The 24,337-nt window shown below is 42.0% G+C and overlaps 1 protein-coding gene across 1 annotated transcript in view; it reads left to right on the top strand.

Annotated features, from left to right (window-relative positions):
* tlcd1 (TLC domain containing 1) overlaps positions 1-23,944 on the top strand; it is a 62,699-nt gene extending 38,755 nt beyond the window's left edge. Inside the window, exon 4 of the mRNA XM_063031819.1 lies at positions 17,652-23,944. Within this exon, the coding sequence (XP_062887889.1) occupies positions 17,652-18,044 (393 nt within the window). The 3' untranslated portion in view covers positions 18,045-23,944. The remainder of the gene's footprint in view (positions 1-17,651) is intronic.
* The last annotated feature ends 393 nt before the right edge of the window (positions 23,945-24,337 follow it).

Genomic DNA, 24,337 nt, shown 5'->3' with positions numbered 1-24,337 from the left:
CCTATCATCCTCTGTTTTAAATATACAGAATGACTTGGTCTCCACAGCCATCCATGACAATGAATTCAACAGACTCACCACCCTTTGGCTAAAGAAGTTTCTCCTCGTCTCCATTCTAAATGGACGTCCCTCTGTGCTGAGGCTGTGCCCTCTGGTCCTAGACTCCCCCAGTACAGAAACCTCTCCTCATCCACTCTATCTCAACATTTGATAGGTTTCAATGAGATTCCACTCTTATTTTTCTAAATTCCAGTGAGTGCAGGCCCAGAACCATCAATCTCTCCTCAAACATTAACTCTTTCATTCTTGGGATAATTCCCAGGAACCTCCTCTGAACCCTCTCCAATGTCAGCACATCTTTTCTTAAATAAGAGGCCCAAAACTGCTCACATTTCTCCAACTGAGGCCTCACCAGTGCCTTATAAAGCCTCATTACATCCTTTCTTTTATATTCTAGTCCTCTTAAGATGAATGTTAGTATCACATTGCCTTCCTCACCAGTGACTCAGCCTGCAAATTAACCTTCAGGGAATCCTGCATGAGGTCTCCCATCCATTTCCATCATTATTGTTTTTAATGATATTGGTACGGTATTAGTGTATTATTGTCACACATACCAAGATACAGTGAAAATCGCGTCTTGTGTACTGTTAACAGTTCAAATCATTACACAGTGTATTGAGATAGAATAATAATGCAGAATAAAGTTTAACAGCTACCAACAAATTGCAGAACAAGTAAATGATAAAGTGCAAGATCATAATGAGGTAGATTCTCTGTAGTATGTTGCTTTTAGCTTTCCGCCTTCATGACCAAGACCTGCTCTGGCATCGAAACCCCTTTGCCTCCCTCTCCTTTCCCGTAGTCGTCCTTTTAAAACCAATTCTTCAGCAAGTTTTGACTGTCCTTTTCATAATTTACCCTTTAACGCGGAGGGTTTCCAACCTGGGGTTCACGGTCTCCTTGCTTAATGGTTTTTGGCCTGGGCATGAATAGGGAAGGGAACCCTTGCTTTAGTGGAGTGTTTGTGCTGTTTATTTAAGTTTAAGCCCCGGCGAAGTGGCTTTCACCTCTTCCTTCGTTAGGGCAGTGTTTATTTAGAGGTAAAGATAAATATAAAAGATTAGCTTTATTTGTACATTGGAACATAAAGTGAAATGCATTGTTTGTATCAAATCAAATCAGCGAGAATTATGCTGGGCAGCCCACAAATGTTGTCACTCTTCTGGAGCTAACATAGCATGCCCAGCTAATCCTAACCTGCGTGCCTTTTGGAATGTGGGAGGAAACCCACGCAGTACTGGAAGCCCCTATGGTGGAGTGTTGTCCTCTACATTAGTTACAAATCAAATTGCATTCCTCTTAAGTAAATAAAAGATAATTAATTGTTTCAGACGTAATCTCTACCCATATTTTTTCACTGCATACTTATTAGCAAGATGGGAGTTCAGGTTCTAAATGCTTTGGGCAATTATGAGTGCTTTACAACTTTGATAATGAAATGTTGATCGAGGTTGCATGAATGCACTTAGTGTAAAGTGCCAGAATCTATATTACCTGTGTATATTTTCTCTTAAAATTCGTGCACGCGAATAAACACCCCCCAGTAGTTTGAACAATATTTTCTTGTGCAACACTGTTAATGCTACTTTATAAATACAAACTTCTTGTTTTTGAAGTTGCATCTAAATATGTATTAGAAATTGGTTGTTAAGAAAATATCCCCGAATCACCAACTCAGACAAAACATCGACAAAAAGGTTTCAAAGGCTACCTTACAAAAATTTAAACTTAAATCCTATTAATCCAGTGTGTAGTTATAATAAGAGCATTTTAAGCCCATCGGTGACACTGAAGTGTTTGTGTAAAAATTGATGATCTGTTTATTTTTTTTCCATTAAGTTCAGCCTAGAGTATGAAGGTAAATCATACTTGTCTATCTTAGCGGAAAATAAGTTAAAAGGGGATTCCTTTGACTCACATGGCCAAGAATCTGGCAAATCCAGATCAGCTGACTAAATGGAGTGTGTGTGGAGCTTCATAGAGGACCTGCGGGCCATGTATATTGAGTTCTCAAGGGATTGTGCACACTCCAAAATGTTCCAGAGAGCTGTAAGAATGGCATCCTTGTTTCATGCACTAATTCCAGGATGTGATTGGTTCCACAGAAAATGTCCATGACTTTAAGTGTCATGACTGATGCCCTAAAGAGGAACATCTTAAAAATTAATATTACTGAATTGTTAGTAAAAAAACACCTTTATCTTTTGGGTGCTCCATAATGCTTAACTATAAAATGGTTGCACTTCTTAAAAAAATATATATATTTGCATTCCATAGAGAAACTTTTACTAACAAATAAAATCAAAGATTGCAGATTGTGAAGGATACTAATATATCCAGAAGAAAATCTGAATAACTTAGACCAATCCAGAGCATGTTATAATTAAGTGTATTAACAAATATGATCTTGAACACATACGCACAAACGCGCACAATACAAACCTAGGTACCTGATAGTTTTGGTAATGAGAGTGCATTAAAGGAGGCTGAGTGAAAATGCAGAAATATACAGCAGGATACTTCAAATGTCACACAGCCCATGGCACTTAGCTAATGTGAATTGTTTTCCTGTGCACCCAGCTGCATGTCTGAGCCAAGGTTGAGCAAATGAATAGGCCATTGGTACAGAACTGCACCGCCTTTGGTACTATATCTTTAAATTGTTGACGATACTTTCACACAGTCTCCATTGTTCAGCCTCCAGTGAGCCCAAGTTACACCATTGTAGGCCACCTCACTGCAGAAATCTGTTGCTGCTCAACAGTGCATAAATTGGTAAATGTGCTTAAAAGACGACTGTTAAGGTTCGGGCCCTTACAAAATAAAGTACAGATGTAATCTGTTAATCACAATCGTACCATTTTCTGCGCTCCAGTCATTTAATTGACGATATCTTGACAGTGAAAGAAAGAGCTGAATGTTAATAAAACAGATAAATTAAAGTGGTAAAGTCTCGGCAAAGAGACTATTCTTTATACATTTATTGGATGTGGATGTTGTTGGCCAAGTCCGATCCTCAGTTGTCCTTGTGAATGTGGTGTCTTACTGAACCACTGGCTCAGCTCAGCATTGCATTCTCAAAGGCTGTACCTCACAAAGTGTCCGCTGAGTGGATGTTCGTGGTCTTCTGCTGTTGTAGTCCTTCCACTCCAAGGTTCGATGTTTTGTGCTTTCAGAGATGCTGTTCTGCACACCACTGTTGTAACATGTGGCTATCTGAGTTACTGTTGCCTTCCTGTCAGCTTGAACCAGTCTGGCCATTCTCCTCCGACTTCTCACATTAACAAGGTGTTTTCACTCACAGAGCTACCGCTTACTGGATTTTGTTTCTCACACCATTCTCTGTAAACCCTAGAGCAGGGATTTCCAAATGGGAGCCCATGGACCTCTTGCTTAATGGTGTTGGTCCATGGCATAAAAAAAGTCGGGACTCCTGCTGTAGAGACTGTCGTGTGTGAAAATCCTCGAAGATCAGCAGTTACTCAAACCAACGCACCTGGCACCAACAATCAATCCATGGTCAAAGTCCCTTAGTTCACATCTCTTCCCCATTCTGATGTTTGGTCTAAACAACAACTGAACCTCTTGACTCTGCCTGCATGCTTTTATGCATTGAGTTGCTCCCACATGATTGGCTGATTAGATATTTGGATTAATGAGCAGATTAAGAAGGTGACTACTTAAGAAGGTCACCTAAGAAGGTGACTACTGAGTGTATATGCTATTAGTATAGAAGCTCTTAACACTTAGAGATTATATAGAATTCCATATTGAACCATTTGTATTCACATTTCTATTTATAGTAAAACTTGTACAAAGAGGCAGGCAGGGAAAATTGCGGAACACTTCCCATACTGCAAACTGCCATCTCCAAAAGCTCACATCTGGAAAGTGCTATAGGGCTATTAAAACAAAATCTTCACATCACCTTAAAAAATAGAAACACAGGAGATTCTGCAGATACTGGAACTCCAAAGCAACACAGACACAAAATGCTGGAGGAACTCAGCAGATCAGGCAGCTTCTGTGGAAATGAATAAACAGTCGATGTTTTGGGCCAATATCCTTCTTCACGACTGTAAAGGAAGGGGTGGACCCCAGAGTAAAAAGGTGAGGGGAGGGGAAGGAGGACGAGCTGGAAGGTGATAAGTGAAGCCAGGTGGGTGGGAAATGTAAAGGGCAGGAGAGGAGAGTGGACTATAGGAAGAAGGAAGGCGGTGATAGGCAGGTGAGAAGAGTCCAGAGTGTGGAATAGAAGAAAGAAGGGGGAGGTAAAACTTTACCAAGAGAAGTCGATGTTCATGCCATTAGGTTGCAGGCGACCTACACAATATATGAGGTAAACACAAAATAATCTGCAGATGCTGTTGCCAAAGGAACACTCACAACACGCTGGAGGAACTCAGCAGGTCAGTCAGCATCAGTTGAAAAGATTAGTCGACGTTTCGGGCCGAAACCCTTCGTCAGGACTGAAGGAAGAACTTTGGGGAGGGATTGAAGAACGCTGGTAGTTGAAAAAAACAGTAATTTTAAAGACAAAGGGGTGGGGGAGGGGAAGCAGGGAGGTGATTGGCAGGAGAACAATGCGAAGTAGTAGAAGGAGGCGGAACTGTGAGGGAGGTGATGTGAAATAGGGATGGGGGGGGTGGGGGAGGGAATTACCAGAAGTTGAAGAATTCTATGTTCATACCAAGGGGCTGGAGACTACCTTGATGGTATATGAGGTGTTGCTCCTCCAACCTGAGTTTAGCCTCACCATGGCAGTAGAGGAGGCCGTGTATGGACATATCTGAATGGGAATGGGAAGCAGAGTTGAAGTGGGCGGCTACCGGGAGATCCTGTCTGTTGTGGCGGACGGAGTGGAGGTGCTCGACGAAGCGGTCCCCCAATCTGCGTTGGGCTTCACCGATGTAGAGGAGGCCGCACCGGGAGCACCGGATGCAATAGATGACCCCAACAGATTCGCAAGTGAAGTGTTGCCTCACCTGGCAGGACTGTTTGGGGCCCTGAATGGTGGCAAGAGAGGAGGTGTAGGGACAGGTGTAGCACTTACGCTTGCAGAGATAAGTGCCAGGTGGGAGATCTGTAGGGATGGACGTGCGGGTAAGTGAGTCGCGGAGGGATCGATCCCTGCGGAAAGCGGAGAGGGGTGGAGAGGGAAAGATGTGCTTAGTGGTGGGGTCCTGTATATATGAGGTGTTGCTCCTCCATCCTCATCGTGGCAAAAGACATGCCAACATTGGGTCTCGGGAAGATGTGACTGGTGGTGGAATCGTTTTAGAGCTGGTGGAAATGGCAAAAAATGCATTGAATCTGGAGGCTGGTAGGACAAAAGGTGAAGACCAAAGTTTGTTCTATCTCAGGGTGATGGGAGAAGGGGTGAATGCAGATGCTCAGAAATGGAGCAAATGTATGTGGGTGCTTTGTCAGCCATGGTAAAGGGGAAGCCTCATTTCAGGAAGGGGATTTCTGAAGTCTTGGAGCCTCATCTTGGGATCATGCAGTGGAAGCAAATTGGGAAAAAGGGAAGATGTCCTGACAGGATAGGAGTAGATATACTTGAGGTAGCTATGGGACTCAGTCGTTTTATAGAAAATGTCTGCTGAACGATTACCAATGGGAAATGTTAGGTGTAATTCTCTCTCCACAGATGCTTTACTGCCCTTATTGTTTTTAACTGAGATTTCCAACTTCAACAATATTCTACTTTCAGGTTATTCAAAGGATGCTGTCCACCAAAACTGAAAATTCACTGTAGATTGGCATCTAAAAGAGAAAGATAATTTGATCTTTGGCCTTCATAAGTTTTCTCCATTTATGTTGGACTTCAATTTTATGAAATAGGACCAAGCTCGTACCTTTGGAACCAGACTAAATTGTTTTAGATTTTCCGCACTTTGGATGTAGAAGAGGAGCGAGAAGAACAGTGAAAACCTGGAACAGTCCAGCACGTTACAGGCCCTTCGGCCCACAATGTTGTGCCAGCCTGTATAAACATATTCCACGACCATTCTAACCTTTCCCTCCTACACAGCCCATTACCCTCCGTTTCTTCTGTCCATGTGCCTTTCTGAGAGTCTTTTAAATGTCCCTATTCTACTAGCCCCAACCACCAAACTCAGCAGTGTGTTCCAGGAACCCACCACACTCTGTGTAAAAAAAAATAAACTACCTCTGAAATCTCCCCTAAACTTTCCTCCACCTACCTTAAACGGACGTCCTCTGGTATTGCCCCGGGAGAAAGATGCTTAAAAAATGGTAGGTAGTAGTAGTATAATCACTCGAGTCGAGTATAAATGTTCTCCTGAGGGGCTATTCCCTTAATGGAGAACACCTGTGCGTGACCTTGTTTAATGTGGGGAAGCTGATGCTCAGGGAGCCACCACACAGATCAGGGTTCGGGTCCAATGTCATGGAATGTAAGATGACTGGGGATTCAGTAGGAAGGTAGGGGAAATGAAACCATAAAGTAAAACTCTGCAAGTTTAAGCTGAACGCTGAAGCTCGGAATGAGATTGTAAAATTCCATGGGAGAACAGGTGGACTTTCTGGGTGTGCTATTTCACGAGCAGCAGAGGCCAGCTGGTGGCGCAATGACGTCGGCACCAGACTCCAGAGCAAAGGTTCCTGAGTTCGAATCCAAGTTGGGCCACCCCCCAAGCACACTTTCCATCTGTGCTGGGTTGAGCGTCGAGCTAGCCACTCGGCCTCGTTAAAAAAAAGGGTTCATATTGTTCATATTGTGACTCTCCTGACACCACATGCCAGACAAGAAAGGCTGACTGGTGAAACACGCTAAAAAAAAATTGGCCAGAGGAGATGGCCTTGGTCAACTGGAACTGGTAAACTGTGAAGAAAAGCCAAAGTGCCACCCTGCAGCACTGATCGTTCTACAAAATCACTTGAGAAGTTAGTCTCTTTCCTGCCCCCTACAGCTGATAATTAACACAAGAGATTCTGCAGATGCTGGAAAGCCAGAGCAACACACACAAAATGCTGGAGGAACTCGAAGTTCAAGGTAAAATTTATTATCAGTCACCACATACAAGTCTGCGGGCATACTTAGCAGATCTATAGAACAGTAACTGTAAACAGGATCTATAAACTGTAAACATCAGGAAGTGTAAACTGTCAACAAACTGTACAAATAGATAGATACTTTATTGATCCCAAAGGAAATTACAGTGCGACAGCACCATTACCAATGCACAGACATATAAATAGAATAAATAAAGAATAAGTTATCTTAAACAGTCTAACAGGAGGGGGGTCATCACTTCCCTGGAAATGGGTTGACTCATTGTAGAGCATTATGGCCAAGGGTAAGAATAGCAATAAATAACGAGCATGAAATAAGATGATGAAAGATTCTGTGAATGAGCGTAACTAGCCCCTTTTGTTCAAGAGCCTGATGGTTGTGGGGTAATAACTGTTCTTGAACCTGGTGGTGTAAGTCCTGAGGTATCTGTACCTTCTACCTGATGGCAGCAGTGAGAAAAGAGCATGGCCTGGATGGTGAGAGTCTTTGATGATGGATCCTGCTTTTCCACGGCAACTGTTCATGTTGATGTGCTGAATTATTGGGAGGGTTTTACCTGCGATGTACTGGGCTGAATCTACAATCTTTTGTAGGATGTTCTGTTCAAAGGCATTGGTGTTCCCATACCAGGCTGTAATGCAGGCAGTCAGCACACTTTCCACCACACGTCTGTAGATATTTGTCAAGTTTTTTGATGCCATGTCGAATCTCTGCAGACTCCTGAGGAAGCAGAGGTGCTGTTGCGCTTTCTTTGCAATTACATTTATATGATGGACAGGACAGGTCCCCTGAGATAGTGACACCCAGGAATTTAAATTTACTGACCCTCTCCACCTCTGATCCTCCAATGATTACTGGCTCATGGGTTCCTGGTTTCCCTCTCCTGGTCTACCATCAGTTCCTTGGTTTTATCGACATTGAGTGAGAGGTTGTTGTTATTACACTACCCAGCCAAATTTTAATCTCCCTCTTGAATGCTGATTCATCACCACCTTTGATGCCGCCCACAACAGCGATGTCATCTGCAAACTCATATATGGTGTTGGAGCTGTACTGAGCCACACGGACATAGGTGTAAAGCAAGTAGAGAAGTAGAGCGGGGGATGGGGGGACTAGGTACACATCCCTGCGGTTCCACTGTGCTGATGGAGATTGTGGAGGAGATGTTTTTGCCAGTCAAAACTGACCGGAATCCAAACTCAACAGGTCAATCAGCATCTGTGGAGAGGGATAAACAGTTAACGTTTCAGGCTGAGGCCCATTGAGGGGTCCTGCTGAGACTTGATGAAAGGTCTTGGTCCAAAATGGCAATTGTTTATTTTTCTCCATCAGTGCTGCCTGACCTGTTGAGTTCCTCTGGCATTGTGTGTGTGTGTGTGTGTGTGTGTGTTACCCTGCTGCCGATGGCAGAATTTCCCTGGAGTAAGCAAAACAGGAAAAAACTGATGGTACATCTCAGGGGGAGGGAAACTAGATATATTTGTGTACAGTGCACCTACACCTGTGCTGTTTCAAATTCTTTTTTTAAAATCAGTGCTCTCCACATATTTTTCCCGCCAGGTATTAATACCTGCAGGGAAAAGATACAGATGGCACCGATGGTAACACAGTGGTTAGCACAACTCTTCTTAGTACAAGGCTTCATTTCCGCCACTGTGTACAAGGAGGTTGTACTACGTTCTCTCCTTGACTATGTGGGTTTCCTCCAGGTGCTCCAGTGTCCTCTCGTATTCCAAGGATATACCGGTTGGTAGGTTAATTTTTCATTGTAAATTGTCCTGTGATTGGGCCAGCATTAAATTGGGATATTGCTGGGTGGCGTGGTTGAAAGGGCTGATTCCACACTGTATCTCAATAAATAAATGTTCTGCACCAGTAGCCTGGGCAATTTCACTATGAGTGTAATTGTTACGCTGATTATTTATGGCATTCACCAAAGACATGATGGGTTTTGTTCCCAGCTAAATTTGCCATAGGGTCATTGTGAAGCCAATCAGTGAATTCCATTTTGTTGTTACTCCTCTCTCTGTCCACCTTCTCAACCTAAATGTTCTGTTCGATTCTATATTAAATTCAGCAATGTATTTGTCTCCCTGACTGCATTCCACCTGTTCCAAATAAGACATTACCATTTCACCTCATGCCTGTCACTGTTGAAGCACCTACAATTTGTTATCCACTATAGACGATCTGCCATATCCTTTCCATGACCTACTGAATAAACAGCAGAGCACCCTTTCAAACAGGCTCGTTCAGCTCCTCTGTCACAAGGATTGTTACAGGAAATCTTTCCTACCAAATACAGTAAGCATATGCAACAGTTCATCTCTGTGTGATAGGAGAACACACATCATAGTACAATAGTCTCTGTTTATTATTTTGTACATTATTATTGCACATGGGTAAATTATTATTATGTATATTATTATGTATTTTATTATTTGTTACCAGTTACTCTATTATTAGTTATATTTATTATTATTATTATGTATTGGCACGTGGCCAAGTGGTTAAGGCGTTCGTCTAGTGATTTGGAGGTTGCTAGTTCGAGCCTCAGCTGAGGCAGTGTGTGTGTCCTTGAGCAAGGCACTTAATCACACATTGCTCTGCGACAACACCGGTGCCAAGCTCTACGGGTCCTAATGCCCTTCCCTTGGACAACATCGGTGGCATGGAGAGGGGAGACTTGCAGCATAGGCAACTGCCGGTCTTCCATACAACCTTGCCCAGGCCTGAGCCCTGGAAACCTTCCAAGGCGCAAATCCATGGTCTCATGAGACTAACGGATGCCTATAAAGAATTATTATTATTGCTAAGTGTCTTTTCAAATTTTGCTGCTGTAATGAAATTTCTCACGGGATCAATAATATACTTATTATTTATTATTATTATTTCTGCAATAACTCCCTTTCTTGGTTCTCACCGACCAACAATCAACAAATTTGTTCCATGCCTGTCCCAGCTCCAGGCCCTTCCTTTCTATTTATTCCAATGAAAATCTCTTTTCTAATTACAAATGATTTGCAGATCTCCTTGCACCTTAGCCATTGTATTTTCAACCTTCTGTGTCCTCCTGTATCGTCCATTGTAACAGTTTTGTGCATCTCTATTCATGGAGACATGTTGCCATAGAGCCAGAAAAACAGGCTATTTGCTGTACTGAGACTGTGTTGAGAATCAGGCACCCATTCGTGTTGATCCCTCAGTAATACCATTTTCATTTTCCCCATTCCCTTCATCTACCGTCATCTACCCACACACCCAGTACAATGAATAGTGGCCAGTTAGCCCACCAAACTGGACATCTTTGGGAGGCAGGAAGAAACTAAGAGCATCTGGAGGAACCCAACAAAATGATAAGGAGAATGTACAAACTCCACACGGACAGTATTGGAGGTCAAAAGTAGCCTAAGTTCAAAGTTCAAGGTGAATTTATTATCAAAGTAAGTATATGTCACCATATACTAGCTTGAGGTTCATTTTCTTGCGCAGGCATTTACAGAGAAAAAGAAATGCAATCGAATTTATGAAAAGAAACTAAATAACAAAAACCTGACAAACAACAAATGTACAAAGGAAGACAAATTGTGCAAATGGGACAGCATGATAGTATAGTGGTTAGCGCAATAGAGTACCAGTGACCGGGGTTCGATTCCCGCCACTGCCTGTCAGGAGTTTGTACGTTCTCCCCGTGACCATGTGGGTTTCCTCCGGGTGCTCTGGTTTCCTCCCACAGTCCAAAAACATATGGGTTAGAAGGTTAATTGGGTAATGCAGGTTTGTTACTGTGCTGCATCTCTAAATAAATAGACAGATAGATAAATAAATACATACAAACAAATATACATACTGAGTGTTACTGTGCTGCATCTCTAAATAAATAGACAGATAGCTAAATAAATACATACAAACAAACATACATACTGAGTTGTAGAGTCCTTAAAAGTGAGTCCTTAGGTTGTGGAATCAGTTCTGTGTTGCCCTTCATTGCTAGAGGGATTGAATTTAAGAGCAGGGAGGCTGTGCTGCAAATGTACAGGATACTGGTGAGGCCGCACCTGGAGTATTGCTTGCAGTTCTGGTCTCCTTATTGAGGAAGGATATACTGGCTTTGGAGGCAATGCAGAGATGAGGGGGTTTAGACTATGAGGAGAGATTGAGTCACCTGGGACTGTACTCGCTGGAATTCAGAAGAATGAGAGGAGATCTTATAGAAACATTTTAAATTATGAAAGGGATAGACAAGATAGAGGCAGGAAAGTTGTTTCCACTGGTAGGTCAGACTAGAACTAGGGGAAATAGCCTCGAGATTCAGGGGAATAGATTTAGGATGTAGATGAGGAGGAACTGCTTTTCCAAGAGGGTGATGAATCTGGAATTCTCTGCCCAATGAAGCAATGGAGGCTACCTCAGTAAATATATTAAAGACAAGGTTGGATAGATTTTTTGCATAGTAGGGGTATTAGGGGTTACAGGGAAAAGGCAGGTAGGTGGAGATGAGTCCATGGCCAGATCAGCCAGTATCTTATTAAATGGTGGAGCAGGCTCGATGGACCAGATGGTCTACTCCTGCTCTTATGTTCTTAAGTTCTTATGTTGAGGTAAGTGAAGTTATCCACACAGGTTCAGGAGCCTGATGGTTGTAGGGTAATAACTCTTCCTGAGCCTGTGGTGTAGGATCTAAGGCTCATGTACCTCATTCCTGATGACAGCAGTGAGAAGAGAGCATGGCCTCAATGGTGGATGCCCTTGATGATGGACGCTGCTTTCTTGTGGCCCCCATTCCTTGTAAACATGCTCAAAGGTGGGCTTTGACTATGAGGGACTGGGCTGTATCCATCACTTTTTGTAGAGTCTCACAACTATGTTGCTAATAGTTCATTCCCTGATCTTTTGGCCCTCAGCTTCTCTTTCCAGCATTCAAAGCCTCGCCAGAACTACAGGGAGAGACCTTCTTCTTCTCAAGTCAATATTTCTGTGCAGACTTAAACCTGCAACATTTGCAGTATGTTTGGTTATGTTATGCATCATAGCGAAGCCAGAGAGTACCTTCCCTTAGCATTCAGCTTAACTTGAAAAATTACATAACATGTGAATCGTGTTAAATGTTTTTGTCCCTGAGTAATGCCCTAATTAGTCAAGACCCTATCAAGCTTAGTTTTAAATATAACCAATGACATGGCCTCCATAGCGATCTGTGGCAATGAATTCTGCGGCTGAAGAAATTCCTTTCTTATCTCTGTTCTAAATGGACATCCCTCTATTCTGAGGCTGTGCCCTCTGGTTTCAAAGAGATCGACCCCCCCACCTATTCTCCTGAACTCCAGTGAGCACAACCCAGAACTGTCAAATGCTCCTTATACCTTAACCCATTAAATCCTGGACTCATTCTCTTGAGCCTTCTCTGGACCCTCTCCAACGCCAGCACATCTTTTCTTAGATAAGGGGCCCAAAACTACTCACAATACTGCGGGTGCTGTCTGACCAATGCTTTATAAAGCCTCAGCATTATGTCCTTGCTCTTATATTCTATTCCTCTCAAATGAGTGCTAACATTGCACTTGCCTTCCACTAACTCAACCTGCATGTTATCCTTTAGGGAAGCCTACACAAGGACTCCGAAGTCCTTTTGAATCTCTGATTTTTGAGTTTTCTCCCAGTTTATTAAATAGCCTACATCTTTACTCCTTCTACCAAAGTGCATGACTGTACACTTCCCTGCACTGTATTCCATCTGCTGGTTCTTTGCCCATTCTTTTAATCTATCTAAGTCCTCCTGACGTTTCCCTGCTTCCTTGACTCTACCTGCCCCTCCACCTATCTTCGTATCATCCATAAACTTGGCCACGGAGCCATCAATTCCATCATCCAAATCATTGACATATAATATGAAAAGAAGCACTCCCCAAACCAACCTCTGTGGAACATCACTAGTCGCTGGCAACCAATCAGGAAAGACCCCCTTTATTCCGACACTTTACTTCCTGCCAGTCAGCCAATCTTCTATCCATGCTAATATCTTCCCTGTAATACCATGGGCTCTTGTTAAGCACCTTGTCAGAGACTTGCTGAAAATCCAAGTAAACAACATCTACTGACTCTCCTTTGTCTATCCTCCCTATTATTTCCTCAACGAATTCCAAAGGGTTTGTAGGCAAAATTTCCCCTTAAGGAAACAATACAAACTTTGGCCTATTTTGCCATGTGCCTCCAAGTACCGTGAAATCCTTGGTAATGGACTCCAACATCTGCCCAACCATTGAAGTCAAGCTAATTGGTCTATAATTTCCTTTCTTCTACCTCCCTTCCTTCTTAAAGAATGAAGTGACATTTGCAGCTTTCCAGTTCTCCAGAACCATTCCAGGATCTAGTGATTCTGGGAAGTTTACTATTAATGCCTCTACAGTCTCTTCAGCTGCATCTTTCAGAACCCTGGGGTGTAATCCATCTAGTCCAGGTAACATAACCACCTTCAGACCTTTTCAGCTTTCAAAGTACCTTCTCCTTAGTAATAGCAACTATACTCATTTCTGCCCCCCCCCCGACACTCTCAAATTTCTGAGCATACTGCTAGTGTCTTCAGCATCTGGGGTTTCTAGTTTGTCTGTCTAATTACAGACTCCAAACCCACCAATCTCAGCACAGACACTACCAACCAATGCAATCACATTCTAGAAATCTGAACAATGAACTATAGTATACCAAAAGAGATGTCGGGGAATAATACGCTTGTTATTGCCTTTCAAAGTGCTGACTGCTTAGATATGCAGACAAGACATCTTTTTCACCATAGCAAGTGTGACATTTTTGGAAATTCCTCTATCAATAACCTTTTTTTTACTGCGACTTCAGGAAAATGTCTAGCTGTCAAAAATATAAGCAGATACAAAATGTTTTCAAAACGTATGAGGTGTTTGTGTTATTTTGAACAGTTACTGCTCTTCCCAGGAAAGGTCTATTTCCATTAATGTTTGCAAATTTAGAATCAGAGTCAGAATCAGAATCAGGTTTAATATCACTGGTGTATGCCGTGAAATTTGTTGCCTTTGTGGCAGCAGAGCAATGTACTACATAATAATAGAGGGAAAAAATTAGAAGTTAATAGAAATTCATTCTTGCTTTCTTCAATTTTGTCTTTCTTATCCACAACTCTTCCACAATATTTTTGAAGTTCATCTTGCAATTGGGAAGGCCTTAATCCTGACTCCACTGTCACTATCAGCAGGGTCACGGGTTAGTGATCAGAAGCAGGAACAATGAATGCCTATTGCTTCCCTAACCAGTTGTAGCACAGTTTCAGTTATTTCAGATAGATCAGAACATTCAACACCCTGTGTTCAAACGCACTTATGTAAAAGCATAAACTGCCCCGATGTTGTTGCAGAACAGCACTGTGCTTTTGAATCCAAACTGTCCAAGTAAAATGTCCTCCAACAGTCTCTGAAGGCTGTAACATTGGAAGACCTTGAATTTTTCCTTCTATTGTGTATAAGGCACACCTAATATCTCAATAGCATTTCAACACAGAATTATACACAGAGGTATGTGAAACTATCAGCATTCCTCACAAGCTGGGTTCATCCTTGACCTCAGGAGCTGGGTGTTTGCACATTCTTCCTGTGACTGCTTGGCTGCCTCTGGGTTCTCGGGTTTCCAGCTACATCATAAAGAATACTTGGGCTCGTTGGCCATTGTAAATCGCTACTAAGGTAGGTGGGTGGTAGGTGGTAGGTTCCACCCATGGTGGAACAATCTGGAATGGTGGATGCAGGTTTGATTTCAACATTTGAGAGAAATTTGGTTAAGTACATGGCTGGGATGGGTATGGAGAGTCATGGTCCAAGTGAGAGACAATGGGACTGGGTAGAGTAATAGTCAGTATTCCATGACTCTAGAAAACAGCTAGTGCTGAGACTTTAGGTAATTGGTGGGCATGTGTGAGAGAATAGAGGCGGAGAAATAAGATGGGGAATGAGATTGATGAGATTGCTCTTGAGAGTTTACATAGACTCAGTAGGGAGCTCTTTCTATGTTATTTAAAAGTGTGTAAAGAATGGAGAGTGCATGCTCTAAGGTGAAAGTTCATCCAGTGGAAGGACGTACTGGGGTCTGCAGGTGCTTAAAGATTATTATGACCATTGAGTATTTGAAGACAGCAAAATTGTTTATTTCTGTCTAGAAAAGTAACTGAATTCCAGCTCTGTAAAAGATTTTTCTTTAATTAATTGTTGCAAATTACATGTCAGTGAAACATTATGGTGCGTGCGTGAAAATTTCATGTGCATCTACTCGAACTGTGAAAGCAGCCAACAGCATAATTAACATTTTTATACTTAAATGGTTTTTCAAATCTGTGCTGTGCCCAAAGATGATCAACACTTGATGGTTTGTATTTCCTGGTTTAAAAAAATAAGTAACCCCTTTATTTGCATGTTTAAAAATGCAAATGATGCAACAGAATTGCAACTTGAGTGAGTAATGATTAGTTTGATAATTTCAATTAACTAATTTTAATTTCAAAAGAGTGGAAAGTATTTTGTGTTGAAAAACTAGAGCCATAGAGCACTACAACACAGAAACAGGCCCCTCGGCCCATCTAGTCCTTGCCAAACTATTATTCTGCTTTGACCCATACCTGGACCATAGCCCTACTATCCATGTACCTACTCAAACTAGTCCTAAATGTTGAAAACAAACCCGCATCCACCACTTCCTCTGGTAGCTCATTCCACACTCTCACCACCCTCTGAGTGAAGAAGTTCCCCCTCATGTATTTGTTGGAGCTGATCGGGCAATTCTATGTGTTAAAGAGGCATATCAAACGTACACGCAGTGGCCACTTCATTAGGAACCTACTGCACTTCAAGGCTCATTGTGTTGTGCTCTTAACCATATAACCATATAACAATTACAGCACGGAAACAGGGCATCTCGGCCCTTCTAGTCCGTGCTGAACTCTTATTCTCACCTAGTCCCACCAACCTGCACTCAGCCCATAACGCTCCATTCCTTTTACTGTCCATATAGCTGTCCAATTTAACTTTAAACGACAACATCGAACCTGCCTCAACCACTTCTGCTGGAAGCTCGTTCCACACAGCTACCACTCTCTGAGTAAAGAAGTTCCCCCTCATGTTATCCCTAAACTTTTGCCCTTTAACTCTCAACTCCCCCACTCTCAAAGGAAAAAGCCTATCCACATCAACTCTATCTAACCCCCTCATAATTTTAAATACCTCTATCAAGGCCCCCCTCAACCTTCTACGTTCCAAAGAATAAAGACCAAACTTGTTCAACCTTTCTCTGTAACTTAGGTGATGAAACCCAGGTAACATTCTAGTAAATCTTCTCTGTACTCTCTCTGTCTAAACCACTGTAGTAACACATGGTTATTTGAGCTACTGTCACCTTCCTGTCCGCTTGAATCAGTCTGGCCATTCTCCTCTGACATCTCTCATTAATAAGGCATTTTCGCCCACAGAACTATCACTTATCGGATACTTTTTTTTTTGGTTTTTCGCACCGTTCTCTGTAAACTCTAGAGACTGTGAAAATCCCAGCAAATCAGCATTTTCTGAGATACTCAAACCACCTCGTCTGGCACCAACAATCATTCCATGGCTAAAATAATTTCGATCACATTTCTTCCTCATTCTGATGTTTGGTCTGAACAACAACTGAACCTCTTGACCACGTCTTCATGCTTTTATGCATTGAGTTGCTGCTACGTGATTGGCTGATTAGATATTTGCATTAATAAGCAGGCGTACCTAAAAAAAAATGGCCATTAAGTGTTTTATTTGTTTAAATCCCATTGACTCTAAAGTCTGTTAATGACAGAATCCCATGTAAACATATATAACATTAGTATATTTTTTTCTCACATAGACCTGGATTTCAGGCCCTTCCTACAATGCAAATTGATATTCCTGTTTGAGATACATGAATGAGAACTATGATGTTAAATAATACAGTATACAATTGTGTGTGGGCATGTGGCCAAGTGGTTAAGGCATTGGACCAGCGGAAGGTCGTGAGTTCGAGCCCCAGCCGAGGGAACATGTTGTGTTCCCTAATCACACATTGCTCTGCGACGACACTGGTGCCAAGCTGTATGGGTCCTAATGCCCTTCCCTTGGACAACATTGGTGTCGTGGAGAGGGGAGACTTGCAGCATGGGAAACTGCTGGTCTTCCATACAACCTTGCCCAGGCCTGCGCCCTGGAGAGTGAAGACTTTCCAGGCACAGATCCATGGTCTCGCAAGACTAACAGATACAATTGTGAAGATATACCCAATTATTTTCACTCTACTCTAGAATTTTAGTTTAAATTGCCAGGACTGGTGCAGGTGTATGACAGAGCAGGTCCTAAGTACTAACACAAGTTACTGCCTCAGTAACCTGAGCAGTACCCGTGCAGAGAAAAGCAGTTCATGTTTCATGTTGATGAAGCTTTGATGGAAGTTCTCTTGAACCTGATGACCTGAAATGTGAATTATAAAAACACAACAGCTGCTGTCTAACAAGCTGTTTCTTTTTTTCACCCAGGTGATTTCAACTTTCCTCTACATAGTGCTGACCCAACGCTACGTTGCTGGAGCTGTTATTGCATTGTTCGTTGAGATGAACAGTATTTTCCTCCATGCTCGACTGCTCCTAAAGCTGGCGAATGCGCAGAGCTCTCAGCTATACTACTATAACAAGTACATCAATGTTTTCACCTATGTTGTGTTTCGACTGTCTACCCAGTTTTACCTCACGTGGTTCATGATAAAGAACTTAGGTGTCCTCCCACACGCGGGCTACATCACTCTGTCCTTGAATGCGATGAACATCATGATCCTGATTTACTTCTACCGCCTGATCCGTGCAGATTTCGTCCGTAAGCCGAAGCACTGCTTACAGAATGGAAACAATAACACTAAGTTTGTGGATGATTAAAAGACTCAAGCATTCCAACTCAGTGGTGTGCAGCAAAAACAGAATCATTGAATTAATTTAAGGCTGAACTAAGTACTGGAGCAGAATAACTTACATTTTAACATTGGTGTTTGTTCAAGATTGCATTTTTCATGTAATGTACGTGAAGGGAATGTTTCTTATGGCTGCAGCCAAAAAGGAAAAGTTAACACAGCCAGTGTGACTACTGACGTGTATGTATTATTCTTCATTAGCCAATGTGGCTAGATTGGGTTTAAAAATATTGTGCTTTAATTGTTAGGCTAAAGGTTGTGTGAATGTTTTCTTATACTTCACAGTAATGCCAGGAAATGATAAGAGTGCAATAATGCAGTTATGGAGATGTCACGGACTTCCACTGAAAATTAGACAACTTGATCTGGTAAATCGGTGACCATTCTAAATGAGAAAGGTTCACATCTGGTACACAGTCTATTAACCAATCTCTGCTGTGATGTTGGGGGACTCATTGTTGCTCTCCTGCTTTATGGCAGCAAAGAAATGCTAATAATTGCTCTATAGAAATGTTGTATTGTTGTGTCAGGTTTGGTCTGATTGTGGTACACCGTGCAGCAGCTAATATGCCGACAGTCTAACCTGTGTTACTACAGTTGTGGATGCTGGCTAGCAGGCCGTTGACAAGGGAGGAGCTTACCTTCGCTCCAATGACACTTGTCAGTTTTCAGATACTGTACAGGGTTTCTGGCTGATCTCTGCAGGGATTCTGCCTGGAACAGATGTTGGAATTGCAAACAGCAGAATCATGGAAGATTGTTGCAATGTTGTCAGCAAGCTTTATGCTGACATAAGAAAACTTCTAGTTAAGAGTTAATTTTAAAATTAGGCTTTGAGAAGCATCTTTGTGGAAGTAACTGAATTGACATTGGCTGCAAAGTTCTTATTCTTCAGCATTAAAATAAATCCTGTGCCATCTATTGAAATACTGGCTGGAATAACAAAAAAAAATGTCCTTCCATTCTGGGCTGTGAGCACTGCAAATGATGGGAAATCCAGTGAAGGATTTAGTCACACCTATCTCTGGTATGGAATAGTTCAAAGCGTAAATGTGTCTTCCAGCCGGAAATGGTTAGGAGAGACAGTCATGAATTAACTAAGGTTTCCAACTCATTTCTCTGAAGTTAGACGAAGTCCCCCAATGTAACTATAGCAAAAGATTCATCTTATAATCCATGTTTTCACTTAAATTTTGATTTAGGGGAGGTGCTGCAGACTTCTGGCATATTTGCTAATGTAATGCCTTTAATTATGTCACAGTGGTTGCTGTCCTTGTGCAGAGAACTTCATAACATCTGATGTGTATTAAGTGCTTTTGGTGTCGATGGCACTAATATACTTACTGTTTAACATTGATAAAATGTATATTTGTATTTGCATTTTTAATTTGCATTATATGGAGGAATTGTCTTGTAGAGCACCAGGATATTTAACCAGTTTATGGTATTAATTTAACAAAAGGCTACAGGCCAATATCTATTCAAAATGGAAACATGTGATGTGTAATTTCCTACCCTGTGATTTTTTAAAGCTTTTATCTGGTATGTTGCAAGCTGATTAAGAAAGTATTTTTTTACTTGCTATTGAGAACTCCTGATGCTGTAATGCAATACCATAAGAAATATGATTCCACTGTTCCAAAATCACTGAATGTTGGGGGAAAAAAAAAATATGGGCAGAGTTTATATTTTGCAGATTCCAAGCTATGCAGACATATATGCTGTAATGTCAGTAGACCCACCCCAACCCTCCCCCCCCCTGAAACTATCATCACTCCTTCCCCCTTTGATCCCAGCTCTAATCCCTCCCTATCCTTCACCATTCCTTCTGAATTTCCCCTCTCTGAGGTGGACCGTCCTGTCCTCAGCAAGGGCCTTATCTTTGTCCCCCTTCGCCTGCACCTCAGCGAGTTCATCACCCGCCACAATGCTGAGCTCTTCTTCCATTGACTCCGTCTCTGAGACCACTTCTTGGTTCCCACCCTGTACCGATGATTCCTTCCCCCATCTCCAACCCTCTTGGACAATCTTCTTGGAACACTGCTCTAGTGTTCTGCCTGCTCTGGACCTCTTCATCTCAATCGCTGATGAAACACCAACCGGCTCAACTTCAGCACTCCTCACTCCTTCTCGAACCTTACCCCCTCTGAACGCACTGCCCTCCACTCTCTTTGCATCAATCCCAACCTTGCCATCAAACCTGCAGTGAAAGGGGGTGCTGTTGTAGTGTGGCAGATTGGCCTCTACCTGAGTGAGGCCAGGCAACAGTGCTCAGACACCTCCTTTTACCACTCTTGACCATCAGAAAACTGTCTCCTACACCATCACTGACCTCATCAACTCTGGAGATCTCACATCTCCTGCCACCAATCTCATAGTTCCCCTACCCCACAGTACTCATTTCTACTCCAAATCAAGATCTACAAATCTGACTGCCCAGGTAGGTCCACTGTTCATGTAGGGCTTGCTCCTGCCCCACTGAACTCATGTCCACGTACCTCAACTCTATTCTATCCCCCTTGGTTTAGTTCCTTCCCACCTACATCAGCAACACTTTGCATGCTCTTGATCTCTTCAACAACTTTCAGTTCCCTGGACCTGACCATTTCATTTTCACCATGCCTGTCCGACTCCACCCTCCACATCTTGCAAACCTGATCCTCACCCTCAACCATTTCTCCTTCAGCTTCTCCCTCTTTCTCCAGACTTGAGGGGTAGCCATGGCACCTGTACGAGCCCCAGCTTTGCCTGTCTTTTCATTGGCTGTGTAGAACAAGCCTTCACTAGTAATGGTACCTAACTCTTCCTGCACTACATTGATGGCTGCATTGGTGCTGCTTCACGCACCCATGCTGAGCTCATCAATTTCATCAACTTTGCCTCCAACTTCCACCCTGCCCTTTAATTCACTTGGTCTATTTCTGACACCTCCCTCCACTTTCTCTGTCTCCATCTCTGGAGACAAATTGTCTACTGACATCTTTTATAAACCTACTGATTCCCACAGTTGTCTAGACTATAATTCCTAATCTGTATCCTATAAAAATGCTATTCCCTTTCTCAGTTCCATTGTCTCTGCCACATCTGTTCCCTGGATGAGGCTTTCCTGTCCAAACATCAGAGACATCCTCCTTCTTCAAAGAATGAGGTTTCCCTTCCTCCACCATTGATGCTGCCCTCACCTACATCTCCTCCATTTCCCAGACATATGCATTCACTGCATCTTCCTACCTCCTTAACAGGCATAAAATTTACCTTGTCCTCATCTACCACCCCATGAAACTTCCCATCCAAACCATCATTCTCCACAACTTCTGCCATTTTCAACAAGATCATGCCACCAAACACATCTTTACCTCACTCTGCCCCTCCCCAACTCTCTGCTTTCCATAAGGATCACTCCGTCCATGCTTCCTTGTCTGTTCGTCTCTTCGCACTAATCTCGCTCCTGGCACATATCCCTGCAAGTGACAGATATGCTAAGATTGCCTATTCACCTCCTCCCTTACTTTTGTTCAAGGCCCCAAACAGCCCTTCCAGGTTAGGCAACACTTCACCTGCGAATTTGTTGAGGTTAGTTTTTGTACCCAGTGCTCCTGAAGAGATTCCTCTACATTAGTGAGACCCGATGCAATTTATGGGAACATTTTCTAGAGCACCTCTGCTCCACCTGTCAAAAGCAGAATTTCCCTTTGGCTAACCATTTTAATTCCTATCCTCATTCCCATTCCAACATGTCGGTACATAGCCTCTTTTGCCATGATGAGCCTACTCTCAGGGTGGAGGAGCAACACCTTATATTCCATCTGGGTAGCCTCCAACCTGATGGCATGAACATCAATTTCTCCTTCTGGTAATTGTTTTTTACCTCCCCTTCTCTCTCTCTTCTATTTCACACTCTGATCTCCTACCCCTTCTCTTTCTCTGCCCCTGGTACCATTCTTCTTCCCTTTCTCTTTGGTCTACTCTTCTCTCCTTTTAGGTTCCTTCTTCTCCAGCCGTTTACCTTTCCCACGCACCTATCACCTTCCAGCTATCCTTCTTCCCCTCGCCCCACCCCTGCCTTTTTATTCTGGCATCTTCCTCCTTCCTTTCTACTCCTGAAGAAGGGTCTCAGCCCAAAATGGCAATTACTTATTCATCTCCATAGATGCTGCCTAACCTGAGTTCTTCCAGCATTTTGTGTGTGTCGTTCTGGATTTCCAGCATCTGCAGAATCTCTTGTATTTACTGTATGTGATCTGTTGGAAGTGTCAGCAAGATTGGATTTCATCAGCATTCTCTTGCTGCTGTTCCAAGTTTGTTAAATAGGAAATTCTGCCTTACAGGCCTAAAGCCAGCCTGAAGGCTTGTGGCTGGCAATGAAAGCCAGACGGGTACAGGGAATATATAGGAAAGAAATCTGAATTAACTGTATGTTGTGTGATTTGTGCCATTCTGAAGTAATACCCTGGGAGCTTTGTCTTGGGTGAACACTTACTTACTGCCTTTGTAGCCTCTGGCTGTTTTTAAAATGTGTTCCAGATCTCTTGTGAATTTCTTTCATTTTAGTAAGATTGAATGTAGCAGTCTAACATCTGATGCCAAACCATAATCTCCAAATGTCAAAGCAAAATAATAATGGGGGAACAAACAGTTTTTGTATATTACACCCTCTCTACATATATGGGTATTTATGAAACATTGTTAGATTTCATGGTTGGAAGTATGATGCTGCTGTCAGAGTTTGCCATTGTTACACCATGAAACTGACACTAACTCCCCCACTTTATACATGTAGTAACAACACAGAAATCAAAGTTGCTTAGAGTCATAACCTGTTCCTCCATAGGCTCTGCTGATGAAATCTTTGCAATAATCTATTCAAAAATTTGCAAACAACTTTTGCCTGAAGTTAAAAGTATGACGAAACTCTTAATGGCATACTAAGCTACAAGCTCCCTTCTAACCCTGAAAATCTAATTTTATATATGGAATCTGATTGCTCATCATAATTATTTATGTTCAATGGTTATTGAAAGTGAGAAGTTTTTCAGCTAATGTTTCAGATTCTATCTTTAATCTCTTGTATGTGTACATCCTAATCTTTACTTCACTCTTTGATTGTACAACACCTAATCCTTTTGGTTGAAAACATGATTAGCAGTTTTCAGTAATCTTGCTGACGGACAGTGATATCCCATGGTTATAAACGGACAGACTCTTCACTCCAAATGATAAATAACATTGACTGATAATGAATGATTGCTGCATATCATTCCACTTGTCACATTAGGTTGACAATATTAGAGGTCAATATTCATGACATTAGAAGTGATTAATAATGGGATTTAATTGCTTGAGATTTCTTCACTATATGGTGAATTGTTTTTATGAGACGACATTCACAGTACTGAGCTACACATTCCCAAAAAAAAATTAATTAATTAAAACCATCAATCAAATGAGATTGTCGATGTCTTTAACAGGATGTTATTCATTTGATGAGAAGTGTTGTGTAACAGTTCAATCTGCTTTGCAAGAGTGAGGTTAATTTTATCCACTTCGATGATGTACAGATGCTGAGATATTAAGGATATGACTGTACTGGTGGAATATACAGTAGGTATTCATTAAATTCTTTGGTGCAACTAATAGGATATGTTGCCTTGTATAAAAGAGACAAAATGTAAAATTTTCTATGTTTTTTCACAATCTTTGACAAATAAAATTGTGTTCTATAAACTTTAATGCATTATATTTTCATAAATATCCTTTGTAAAATGAGCATTCTTCACAGGAAATGTAAATATTTGAAGTATTTATTACCTTGGTATATTTCACACCATTTGAATGTTACAGTGTATTGGACAAGATGTATCACAGAGAACATCACAGAAATTTCAGAAAATTAAACTATCTATCTTCTCTTTCTTTCATTTGTTCATTATTAGGATATGAGTGTGACTGGCAAGACGAGCAACTATTGCCCTTGAGGAGGAAGTGCTGAGCCACTGACTTTATCCATTGTAGCCTTTCTAGTGAAGCTATTCCCACAGTGCTGTAGGCAAGAGTGTTCTAGGATTTAGAATTGGCAACAATTAAGTGTTATTCCAAATTAAAACAGTGTGTAACCAAATTTCAACCTGTTGGGGAACCGTCAGCAATGTTTCCATGAACTTGTTGGTCTTGTCCTTGAGGATATGAGTGAGGGAGGTGCTGTTAGAGTAACCTGGATGACTAACTGAAGGGTATTTTGGATTTGTTTTATACAGCAGCTTC

The sequence above is a fragment of the Mobula hypostoma genome, chromosome 23 (genome assembly GCF_963921235.1).
Source record: "Mobula hypostoma chromosome 23, sMobHyp1.1, whole genome shotgun sequence".
NCBI classification, from domain to species: Eukaryota; Metazoa; Chordata; class Chondrichthyes; order Myliobatiformes; family Myliobatidae; genus Mobula; species Mobula hypostoma.
This window is presented reverse-complemented; position numbering and strand designations above follow the sequence as displayed.